This window comes from Oncorhynchus nerka, linkage group LG15, assembly GCF_034236695.1.
Source record: "Oncorhynchus nerka isolate Pitt River linkage group LG15, Oner_Uvic_2.0, whole genome shotgun sequence".
Classification (NCBI taxonomy): domain Eukaryota; kingdom Metazoa; phylum Chordata; class Actinopteri; order Salmoniformes; family Salmonidae; genus Oncorhynchus; species Oncorhynchus nerka.
In genome coordinates, this window is record NC_088410.1 from 94,655,003 (window position 1) to 94,667,292 (window position 12,290).

At 47.8% G+C, this 12,290-nt stretch overlaps 1 protein-coding gene across 1 annotated transcript in view; it reads left to right on the forward strand.

Annotated features, from left to right (window-relative positions):
• The first annotated feature begins 620 nt into the window (after nucleotides 1–620).
• Nucleotides 621–12,290, forward strand: part of LOC115117405 (anti-Muellerian hormone type-2 receptor) — a 31,537-nt gene continuing 19,867 nt past the window's right edge. Inside the window, exons 1-3 of the mRNA XM_029645881.2 lie at nucleotides 621–1,062; nucleotides 6,261–6,425; nucleotides 6,870–6,959. Coding sequence (XP_029501741.2) covers nucleotides 957–1,062; nucleotides 6,261–6,425; nucleotides 6,870–6,959 — 361 coding nt within the window. The 5' untranslated portion in view covers nucleotides 621–956. The remainder of the gene's footprint in view (nucleotides 1,063–6,260; nucleotides 6,426–6,869; nucleotides 6,960–12,290) is intronic.

Sequence of the window (12,290 nt, forward strand, 5' to 3'; positions counted from 1 at the left end):
AGATGTTAATGCGAGTGTAGCGAAATGCTTGTGCTTCTAGTTCCGACAATGCAGTAATCATTCTATTCTGTTTCGTTTCGTTCTGTTCTATTCTAGTCAAGTGAAATAACATTGTAAGTGTTTCTATCTTAGTTAAATTATTACACACTGAGTGTACAAAACATTAGGAACACATTCAAATATTGAGTTGCATGCCCTTTTTATTTTTATATTTGACCTTTATTTAACTAGGCAAGTCAGTTAAGAACAAATTCTTATTTTCAATGACGGCCTAGGAACAGTGGGTTAACTGCCTGTTCAGCGGCAGAACGACAGATTTGTACCTTGTCAGCTTGGGGATTTGAACTTGCAACCTTTTGCCTTCAGAGCAGCCTCAATTCATCAGGACATGGGCTCTACAAGGTGTCGAAAGCGTTCTACAGGGATGCTGGCCCATGTTGACTCCAATGCCTCCCACAGTTGTGTCAAGTCATTTAACCACCACTGCGACCTGTGTGCTCTCATTGGCTGGCACTCACTACATTCCGTCGCCAAACCCACTGGCTCCAGGTCATCTATAAGTCTTTGCTAGGTAAAGCCCCGGCTTAGCTCAGCTCACTGGTCACCATAGCAACACCCACCCGTAGCACGCGTTCCAGCAGATATAATGCACTGGTCATCCCCAAAGCCAACACCTTTGGCCACCTTTCCTTCCAGTTCTCTGCTGCCAATGACTGGAATGAATTGCAAAAATCTCAGAAGCTGGAGTCTTATATCGCCCTATCTAACTTTAAGCATCAGCTGTCTGAGCAGATTACCTTATCTGTACCTGTACAGATAACCTGTTCCTAATATTTTGTAAACTCTGTGTATCTTCCCTTTCTCGAATAGGATGTCTGCCACTGTGTGTTCCTGCTCCAGCGGTGGAGCAGGGAAGGAGTTGTGTGTTCCTGACCAGTTCCCGTAACTCCAAGAAAATGGAGGAGGGTCGCCTTAACGGCACAATCCAGTACTGTGCCCACACTAACTGCTGTGTCGGCTTCTTTCGTATTATCGCGGGCCAGCCAGTGGCAGAACTACAAGGTGATATTTATTTAGATTTTTTTATATTAAAAAAATATTAACAAACAAAAGAGGAATAGTCACATGCAAACAAGCATACATACAAACTATTTACATTGCCAGGAATCCTAAACAAACAAATTATATTCATTAATAAATAATACAACAAGTTTGAATTTCCTTTTTGTTTTTCATTTTAGTTAAAGTAGTGCCATATTGTTTCAAATCATTTTTAAAGTGAAAAAAGTTAGGTTTTGAATTAGACCACGTTTTGAATTAGACCATTTGCATAGCTACAAAGTGTCAGTAATTGCATGGAGTGGAAACAAACATTTTTTGGTGAAAACGGGCAGATTTGCGAGTGCTAATCAATCAACCAACCATCACTAACGTTAGCTATATCATAGCTAAATTACCTGGGAAATGAATCAGCCACACATTCCACCCAGAGACCAACAGTGGTGCTCACAGACATATTCAACTAACCTTCATGCACCCAGGATATATCAGGAGTCAATCAATCAGGAGTCAATATGTTTGAATGCACCCAGGATATATCAGGAGTCAATATGTTTGAATGCACCCAGGATATATCAGGAGTCGATCAGGAGTCGATCAGGAGTCAATATGTTTGAATGCACCCAGGATATATCAGGAGTTGATCAGGAGTCGATCAGGAGTCAATATGTTTGAATGCACCCAGGATATATCAGGAGTCGATCAGGAGTCGATCAGGAGTCGATATGTTTGAATGCACCCAGGATATATCAGGAGTTGATCAGGAGTCGATCAGGAGTCGATATGTTTGAATGCACCCAGGATATATCAGGAGTTGATCAGGAGTCGATCAGGAGTCGATATGTTTGAATGCACCCAGGATATATCAGGAGTTGATCAGGAGTCGATCAGGAGTCAATATGTTTGAATGCACCCAGGATATATCAGGAGTCGATCAGGAGTTGACCAGGAGTCAATATGTTTGTTGGCACCCAGGATATATCAGGAGTTGACCAGGAGTTGACCAGGAGTCAATATGTTTGAATGCACCCAGGATATATCAGGAGTCGATCAGGAGTTGACCAGGAGTCAATATGTTTGTTGGCACCCAGGATATATCAGGAGTTGACCAGGAGTTGACCAGGAGTCAATATGTTTGAATGCACCCAGGATATATCAGGAGTTGATCAGGAGTCGATCAGGAGTCAATATGTTTGTTGGTACCCAGGATATATCAGGAGTTGATCAGGAGTCAATATGTTTGACTCTTTGTAGTTGCAGATCTACAACAAAGGAAAGAAATCCTTGTGACTCTACGACGTGTCATCAACGACAGGGCAAAATATAGCCAAGATATGGCGTGTGATGTGATGATGCCTTCCTCTGTCCCAACTTCCAGGACAAACCTATGAAGGGGCCGCAAGCATGGCTGCAGGAAGCATGGCTGCAGGAAGCATGGCTGCAGGATTGCAGGGGGGTGCAAGACATTCTAAGGAAAGAACAACCCGCTGGCTATGTATTGTCACTGTGGTCCACACTGAGTGAACTTAGTTACGCAGGCTGCCTGTGTAGCCTCTCCACTAGGAAGAGATTCAATGGGTCTGGTGCATGAATCGGGGGGCTTCTTTAATCAATCTGGCAAGTTGATTTTACCAGGAAATCGCAAAATCAAAGCATGGTTTCACCTCGTTGAAACCTCTCTGTCCCACCAGGTGGACTGTTCACACCCCCTGTTTAGTTCTCAGCCAGTATGGGTCAATTTTTATTTTTTACTAGGCAAGTCAGTTAATAACAAATTCTTATTTTCAATGACGGCCTAGGAACAGTGGGTTAATTGCCTGTTCAGGGGCAGAACGACAGATTTGTACCTTGTCAGCTCGGGGATTTGAATTTGCAACCTTCCGTTTACTAGTCCAGCGCTCTAACCACTAGGCTACCCTGCCGCCCCAATGCTGACAGTCCTTGAAGAAATGGCACCACGCAGCTCATCTGACACTTCAACTAAGGCTAATGGTCTTGATGGAACATTTCTTAAAGGGAACACTGTGCTCGGCCTTGAAATGGCTGAAGACCTGATGGGGGATTTGTAGAGCCTGCACACCTCCCTGCAGCTTAGGAAACAGACCGTTTCAGGCATGTTGGAGGCTGTGGACCATGTCAAAACAAGCATGCAGGACAAGCAAATGGAGGAGCACTTTGATGTCTTGTTCGCAAAAGCAAATGCTATGGCAACAAAGTTGGACCTACAACCTATTCAGATGCTTCATATCCACAAACCAACAAAGTGTTACACCGGTCAGACTGCAGCCCCTATACATCCGGATGCCCAGTCTTTGTACAGAGCCCAGTTCTACAACTCTTGGGACACAGTGAATACTCAGCCCATATCCATCCGGATGCCCAGTCTTTGTACAGAGCCCAGTTCTACAACCCTTAGGACACAGTGAATACTCAGCCCCTATACATCCGGATGCCCAGTCTTTGTACAGAGCCCAGTTCTACAACCCTTAGGACACAGTGAATACTCAGCCCATATCCATCCGGATGCCCAGTCTTTGTACAGAGCCCAGTTCTACAACCCTTGGGACACAGTGAATACTCAGCCCATATCCATCCGGATGCCCAGTCTTTGTACAGAGCCCAGTTCTACAACCCTTAGGACACAGTGAATACTCAGCCCATATCCATCCGGATGCCCAGTCTTTGTACAGAGCCCAGTTCTACAACCCTTGGGACACAGTGAATACTCAGCCCATATCCATCCGGATGCCCAGTCTTTGTACAGAGCCCAGTTCTACAACCCTTAGGACACAGTGAATACTCAGCCCATATCCATCCGGATGCCCAGTCTTTGTACAGAGCCCAGTTCTACAACCCTTAGGACAGTGAATACTCAGCCCATATCCATCCGGATGCCCAGTCTTTGTACAGAGCCCAGTTCTTCAACCCTTGGGACACAGTGAATACTCAGCCCATATCCATCCGGATGCCCAGTCTTTGTACAGAGCCCAGTTCTACAACCCTTAGGATACAGTGAATACTCCATTCATACAGAGGTTTGATCAAGCTGGATCCCAGCTTGAAAATGTGTAGCTACGCGGAGACACGGACAAGGTGGTAGACCAGTATCCTGAATTGAATTCAAGACTACTGCAGGTGCAGCTGGCCTTGTTTTGGGGTTAATTACACATAACAATTCTAGCTCAAATGTTGCTAACATTATTGGGGAAATGGTGCCAGAGGTGAGAGGTCTCTTCAGTCAGGTGGAAGCTTTAGTAAGGCGTCTGCTGGTCGTCCCTGCCTCCTCTGTAGAGGCTGAGAGGAGTTTTAGTGCTCTGAGGAGGCTGAAAACATGGCTTAGATCAGCCATGAGTCAAACAAGGCTGAATGATGTGGCCATGTGGCACGTGCACTAAGGAGAAACTGGACAGACTGGACCTTGAAGGAATATGCCAGTCTTTTATTGGTGTCAACGATAAACGCAAAAAGGCCTTTGGATCCTTTGCTTGAAGAATGGCAAGTCAAAACACATGTCATTGCCTGGAGAGGAGATGAGTGGAGAGCAGGGGAGATGAGAGGATGGGGAGAGGAGAAGAGATGACTGGAGAGGAGAGGAGAGGAGAGGAGAGGAGATGACTGGAGAGGAGAGGAGAGGAGAGGATAGGAGAAGAGATGACTGGAGAGGAGAGGAGAGGAGAGGAGAGGAGAGGAGAGGAGAGGAGAGGAGAGGAGAGGAGAGGAGAGGAGAGGAGAGGAGATGAGATGACTGGAGAGGAGAGGAGAGGAGAGGAGAAGAGATGACTGGAGAAGAGAATATAGGACCAGAGGAGAGGAGGAGAGAGGGCTGGAGAGGAGAGGATAATATAGGAACAGAGGAGAGGAGGAGAGAGGGCTGGAGAGGAGAGGAGAATATAGGAACAGAGGAGAGGAGGAGAGAGGGCTGGAGAGAAGGAGAGAGGGCTGGAGAGGAGAGGAGAATATAGGAACAGAGGAGAGGAGGAGAGAGGGCTGGAGAGGAGAGGAGAATATAGGAACAGAGGAGAGGAGGAGAGAGGGCTGGAGAGGAGAGGAGAATATAGGAACAGAGGAGAGGAGGAGAGAGGGCTGGAGAGGAGAGGAGAATATAGGAACAGAGGAAAGGAGCAGAGAGGGCTGGAGAGGAGAGGAGAATATAGGAACAGAGGAGAGGAGGAGAGAGGGCTGGAGAGGAGAGGAGAATATAGGAACAGAGGAGAGGAGGAGAGAGGGCTGGAGAGGAGAGGAGAATATAGGAACAGAGGAGAGGAGGAGAGAGGGCTGGAGAGGAGAGGAGAATATAGGAACAGAGGAGAGGAGGAGAGAGGGCTGGAGAGGAGAGGAGAATATAGGACCAGAGGAGAGGAGGAGAGAGGGCTGGAGAGGAGAGGAGAATATAGGACCAGAGGAGAGGAGGAGAGAGGGCTGGAGAGGAGAGGAGAATATAGGAACAGAGGAGAGGAGGAGAGAGGGCTGGAGAGGAGAGGAGAATATAGGAACAGAGGAGAGAGGGCTGGAGAGGAGAGGAGAATATAGGAACAGAGGAGAGGAGGAGAGAGGGCTGGAAAGGAGAAGATAAGAGGAGAGGAGAGCAGAGCAAACACCCCTGCTGCCCGCCCAAGCTTACTTGTAGATAAAAACAACAATTTGCTAAACCTTGGCCACAATATCTGGACTTGTCTTCATATAACAATGCATATATTTCTGTTTATATGATTAGGGTTATGGTTGTACTTCATTAATTCCTCATCTCTGCCGTTACATAAAATGAAACAAGAAAAGGTTAAAAAAAAAAATATATAATAATAATAAAACAGAGAAATGTAATACAATACATTTATTAGATATTATTACCAAAAATGTAAATAAATAAAAAGTTAATCCAATAGTTTAGTGAATTTGTAAATATTTTAGAATGGCAGGAAATTAGTTTTCCCATGTTTATGTTGTTGTCTCCATGGCTACGGCCTTGTGACAGATGTATACAGACCCTTCATACACCAGACACAATTAGACCAGATACCAGATTTAAATTAAAGGCACAATGTGAAATTTCAACAACATTTTTTCTGCCTCTTTGCTTGATAATCTGAGGAATGGGGCAGGCGAAATGTAAACCTCTCTCATTCATAAACAGTCCAAAATAAATCCAAATAGCCTAAAAGTGGCGTTTGTGTACACCTCTGTTAATCTGTCATTCTCTGTAGGTTGCAAAATGGTAGTCGGTGGCTGCCTAGATCCTACCTGCTTTACATCAACCATCCATTTAGACTACATCAGATGTGAGTGCAGCTCAAACCTCTGTAATGGCAACATCACGTGGAACGCAGAAGAGAAGCAACCTCAACTCAAACACTCATCTCACTCTGCAGGTATGGATACTTTTTGTTTACTCGTGATTTAAAAATATATATAAACGCCTAATAGTGTTCATGTTAATGTGTGTGTTTGTGATTGCATCATATTCATTTCCTTTCTCGTCTGCCCATTCAACCTTGTGAGATCACTCCCTTTCCACTCCTCTTTTCTGTGTTCTGTTGTTTAACCTTGGAACCAAAGCCCAGCGTGTGAAGTCCCTGTCCCTTTCACTCCCTGTTCCTCTCTCCCCGTCCCCTCACTCCCTGTTCCTCACAGCCTGCACCCACGCAGTCACACAAACATCTACCCTGCTGCATAAAGACATAGCAAGGTGTCATCCATATACCGTATGCATTTATCACAATGGCGCCATGTACCGTAGGCATTACGAATGCAGATTTGACCTAATGCACATTTAAAAGCATGTACTTCATTCTGTTACTTTACTGTGTCTGCAGACATGGTCACGGCCCCTGTGGTTGTCCTTGGGATGTTACTGTGTACCCTAGTGGTGGCAGTTAAATGCAGACATCGTTTCAGAGGTTACGGTAAGTTTATGTTTACACAAATATTAATTTGGTAACCTTCTCCGACATAACTTATCCCCTTTTGATTTCAGCTTATTCTACACACACGGAACAAAATGATAAACGCAACATGTCAAGTGTTGATCTTATGCTTCACGATTTGAAATGAAAAGGTTTCTCTCCAATGTTGTGCCCAAAATTAGTTTACATCTCTGTTAGTAAGCGTTTCTCTTTTTCCAAGATGATACATCCACCTGACTGGTGTGGAATATCAAGAAGCTGATTAAAACAACATGATCGTTACACAGGTGCATCTTTTTTTCCGAGGACAATAAAAGGCCACTCTAAAATGTGCAGTTGTGTCACACAACACAGTGCTACAAATGTCTCAAGTTTTGAGGGAGCAGTGCCATTGGCTGACTGCAGGAATGTCCACCAGAGCGGTTTTGAGGGAGCAGTGCCATTGGCTGACTGCAGGAATGTCCAGCAGAGCGGTTTTGAGGGAGCAGTGCCATTGGCTGACTGCAGGAATGTCCACCAGAGCGGTTTTGAGGGAGCAGTGCCATTGGCTGACTGCAGGAATGTCCACCAGAGCGGTTTTGAGGGAGCAGTGCCATTGGCTGACTGCAGGAATGTCCAGCAGAGCGGTTTTGAGGGAGCAGTGCCATTGGCTGACTGCAGGAATGTCCAGCAGAGCGGTTTTGAGGGAGCAGTGCCATTGGCTGACTGCAGGAATGTCCAGCAGAGCGGTTTTGAGGGAGCAGTGCCATTGGCTGACTGCAGGAATGTCCACCAGAGCGGTTTTGAGGGAGCAGTGCCATTGGCTGACTGCAGGAATGTCCACCAGAGCATTTTTGAGGGAGCAGTGCCATTGGCTGACTGCAGGAATGTCCACCAGAGCGGTTTTGAGGGAGCAGTGCCATTGGCTGACTGCAGGAACGTCCAGCAGAGCGGTTTTGAGGGAGCAGTGCCATTGGCTGACTGCAGGAATGTCCACCAGAGCGGTTTTGAGGGAGCAGTGCCATTGGCTGACTGCAGGAATGTCCACCAGAGCGGTTTTGAGGGAGCAGTGCCATTGGCTGACTGCAGGAACGTCCAGCAGAGCGGTTTTGAGGGAGCAGTGCCATTGGCTGACTGCAGGAATGTCCACCAGAGCGGTTTTGAGGGAGCAGTGCCATTGGCTGACTGCAGGAATGTCCAGCAGAGCGGTTTTGAGGGAGCAGTGCCATTGGCTGACTGCAGGAATGTCCACCAGAGCGGTTTTGAGGGAGCAGTGCCATTGGCTGACTGCAGGAATGTCCACCAGAGCGGTTTTGAGGGAGCAGGGCCATTGGCTGACTGCAGGAATGTCCAGCAGAGCGGTTTTGAGGGAGCAGTGCCATTGGCTGACTGCAGGAATGTCCAGCAGAGCGGTTTTGAGGGAGCAGTGCCATTGGCTGACTGCAGGAATGTCCACCAGAGCGGTTTTGAGGGAGCAGTGCCATTGGCTGACTGCAGGAATGTCCACCAGAGCATTTTGACTGGGAATGTCAGTGCCATTGGCTGACTGCAGGAATGTCCACCAGAGCGGTTTTGAGGGAGCAGTGCCATTGGCTGACTGCAGGAACGTCCAGCAGAGCGGTTTTGAGGGAGCAGTGCCATTGGCTGACTGCAGGAATGTCCACCAGAGCGGTTTTGAGGGAGCAGTGCCATTGGCTGACTGCAGGAATGTCCAGCAGAGCGGTTTTGAGGGAGCAGTGCCATTGGCTGACTGCAGGAATGTCCACCAGAGCGGTTTTGAGGGAGCAGTGCCATTGGCTGACTGCAGGAATGTCCACCAGAGCGGTTTTGAGGGAGCAGTGCCATTGGCTGACTGCAGGAATGTCCAGCAGAGCGGTTTTGAGGGAGCAGTGCCATTGGCTGACTGCAGGAATGTCCACCAGAGCGGTTTTGAGGGAGCAGTGCCATTGGCTGACTGCAGGAATGTCCACCAGAGCGGTTTTGAGGGAGCAGTGCCATTGGCTGACTGCAGGAATGTCCACCAGAGCATTTTTGAGGGAGCAGTGCCATTGGCTGACTGCAGGAATGTCCACCAGAGCGGTTTTGAGGGAGCAGTGCCATTGGCTGACTGCAGGAACGTCCAGCAGAGCGGTTTTGAGGGAGCAGTGCCATTGGCTGACTGCAGGAATGTCCAGCAGAGCGGTTTTGAGGGAGCAGTGCCATTGGCTGACTGCAGGAATGTTCAGCAGAGCAGTTGCCAGAGAATTGAATGTTCAATTCTCTACCGTTTTAGTGATTTTGGCAGTACGTCCAACCGGCCTCACAACTGCAGACCGTGTGTAACCATGCCAACCCAGGGCCACCACATCCTGCTTCTTCACCTGTGGGATTGTCTGAGACCAGCCTCCCGGACAGCTGATGAAACTGTGGGTTTGCACAACCAAAGAATTTATACACAAACCGTCAGAAACCGTCTCAGGGAAGCTCATCAAGATCCTCGTCATCCTCACCAGGGTCTTAACCTGACTGTAGTTCGGCATCGTAAACCGACTTCAGTGGGCAAATGCTCACCTTCGATGGCCACTGTCGCACATTAGTGAAGTGTGCTCTTCACGGATGAATCAGATGGAAGACAGCGTGTTTGGCGTCTTGTGGGCATGTGGTTTGTTGATGTCAACGTTGTGATTAGAGTTTCCCATGGTGAGGTTGTGGTATGGGCAGGTATAAGCTACGGACAATGAACACAATTGCATTTAATCGATGGCAATTTGAATGCACAGAGATACCGTGATGAGATCCTGAGGCCCATTGTCGTGCCATTCATCCTCCGTCATCACCTCATGTTTCAGCATGATAATGCACGGTCCCATGTCGCAAGGATCTGTACACCATTCCTGGAAGCTGAAAATATCCCAGTTTTTCCATGGCCTGCATACTCACTAGACATAACACTCATTGAGCATGTTTGGGATGCTCTGGATCGATGTGTTCTAGTTCCCGCCAATATCCAGCAACTTCTCACAGCCAATGAAGAGGAGTGGAACAACATTCCACAGCCAATGAAGAGGAGTGGGACAACATTCCACAGCCAATGAAGAGGAGTGGGACAACATTCCACAGCCAATGAAGAGGAGTGGGACAACATTCCACAGCCAATGAAGAGGAGTGGGACAACATTCCACAGCCAATGAAGAGGAGTGGGACAACATTCCACAGCCAATGAAGAGGAGTGGGACAACATTCCACAGCCAATGAAGAGGAGTGGGACAACATTCCACAGCCAATGAAGAGGAGTGGGACAACATTCCACAGCCAATGAAGAGGAGTGGGACAACATTCCACAGCCAATGAAGAGGAGTGGGACAACATTCCACAGCCAATGAAGAGGAGTGGGACAACATTCCACAGCCAATGAAGAGGAGTGGGACAACATTCCACAGCCAATGAAGAGGAGTGGGACAACATTCCACAGCCATTGAAGAGGAGTGGGACAACATTCCACAGCCAATGAAGAGGAGTGGGACAACATTCCACAGCCAATGAAGAGGAGTGGAACAACATTCCACAGCCAATGAAGAGGAGTGGGACAACATTCCGCAGGCCACAATCAACAGCCTGATCAACTCTATGTGAAGGAGATGTGTTGTGCTGCATGAGGCAAATGGTGGTGACAGCAGATACTGGTTTTCTGATCCATCCTTATTTTTTTAAAGGTATCTGTGACCAACAGATGCATATCTGGATTCCCATCCATGTGAAATCCATAGATTAAGGCCTAATGAATTTATTTCAATTGAGCGATTTCCTTATATGAACTGTAACTCAGTAAAATCTTTGAAATTGTTGCTTTTTATTTTTTGTTCAGTGTATTCTATAACATTTGAGTCATTTTCATCATAATAGTTTAAATACATCCCTTGTATTTCCCATAAGTATATTAAATATATATTTGTTGTAGACTGCCACTAGAGTTTGATAAAACGCTCTTGTGGGTTGGGATTATCAAGAGTTAATGATATGTGGGATTTGGCCGAAATTACATTCACATGACTATTATGAATCATTCCATTAACCTACTAGCTAGATCCTCCCTCCCTCCCTCCCTCCCTCCCTCTCTCTCTCTCTCTCTCTCTCTCTCTCCCTCTCTCTCTCTCTCTACCTCTCTCTCTCTCTCTCTACCCCCTCCCTCCCTCCCTCTCTCTCCCTCTCTCTACCCCCCCTCTCTCTCTCTCTCTCTCTCTCTCTCTCTCTCTCTCTCTCTCTCTACCTCCCTCCCTCTCTCTCCCCTCTCTCTACCTCCCTCCCTCCCTCCCTCTCTCTCTCTCTCTCTCTACCCCTCCCTCCCTCCCTCTCTCTCCCTCTCTCTACCCCCTCCCTCCCTCCCTCCCCCTCTCTACCTCTCTCCCTCTCTCTACCTCCCTCCCTCCCTCTCTCTCTCTCTCTCTCTACCTCCCTCCCTCCCTCCCACACGCTGTCCTCTTTTGTTCACTGACCTTGGTTTTTCCTCAGACCACTTTTCACTGCTGTTGCATTTCAGTCTTTCATTTATTTTTTCAATCTCGTGATTTCTTATCTTCCTTTTCCTTTTGAGTCATTCCTGACTGGCTGACTGGCTGACTGACTGGCTGACTGGCTGACTGACTGACTGGCTGACTGGCTGACTGACTGGCTGACTGACTGGCTGACTGGCTAACTGACTGACTGACTCGCTGACTGACTGACTCGCTGACTGGCTGACTGGCTAACTGACAGGCTGGCTGACTGACTGACTGGCTGACAGGCTGGCTGACTGACTGACTGGCTAACTGGCTGACTGACTGACTGACTGGCTAACTGACTGACTCCCTGACTGGCTGACTGGCTAACTGACAGGCTGGCTGACTGACTGACTGGCTGACTGGCTAACTGACTGACTGACTCGCTGACTGGCTGACTGGCTAACTGACAGGCTGGCTGACTGACTGACTGGCTAACTGGCTGACTGGCTGACTGACTGGCTAACTGGCTAACTGACTCGCTGACTGACTGACTCGCTGACTGACTGACTCGCTGACTGGCTAACTGACTGACTGGCTGACTGGCTGGCTGACTGACTGGCTGGCTGGCTGACTGGCTGGATGGCTGGATGACTGGCTGGCTGAATGGCTGACTGGCTGGCTGGATAACTGACTGGCTAACTGACTGGCTGGCTGACTTAATGACTGGCTGGCTGACTGAATTGCTGACTGACTGGCTGACTGACTGACTGGCTGGCTGGATGACTGGCTGGCTAACTGACTGGATAACTGACTGACTTAATGGCTGACTGACTGGCTGGCTGACTTAATGACTTGCTGGCTGACTGAATTGCTGACTGGCTGACTGGCTGGCTGA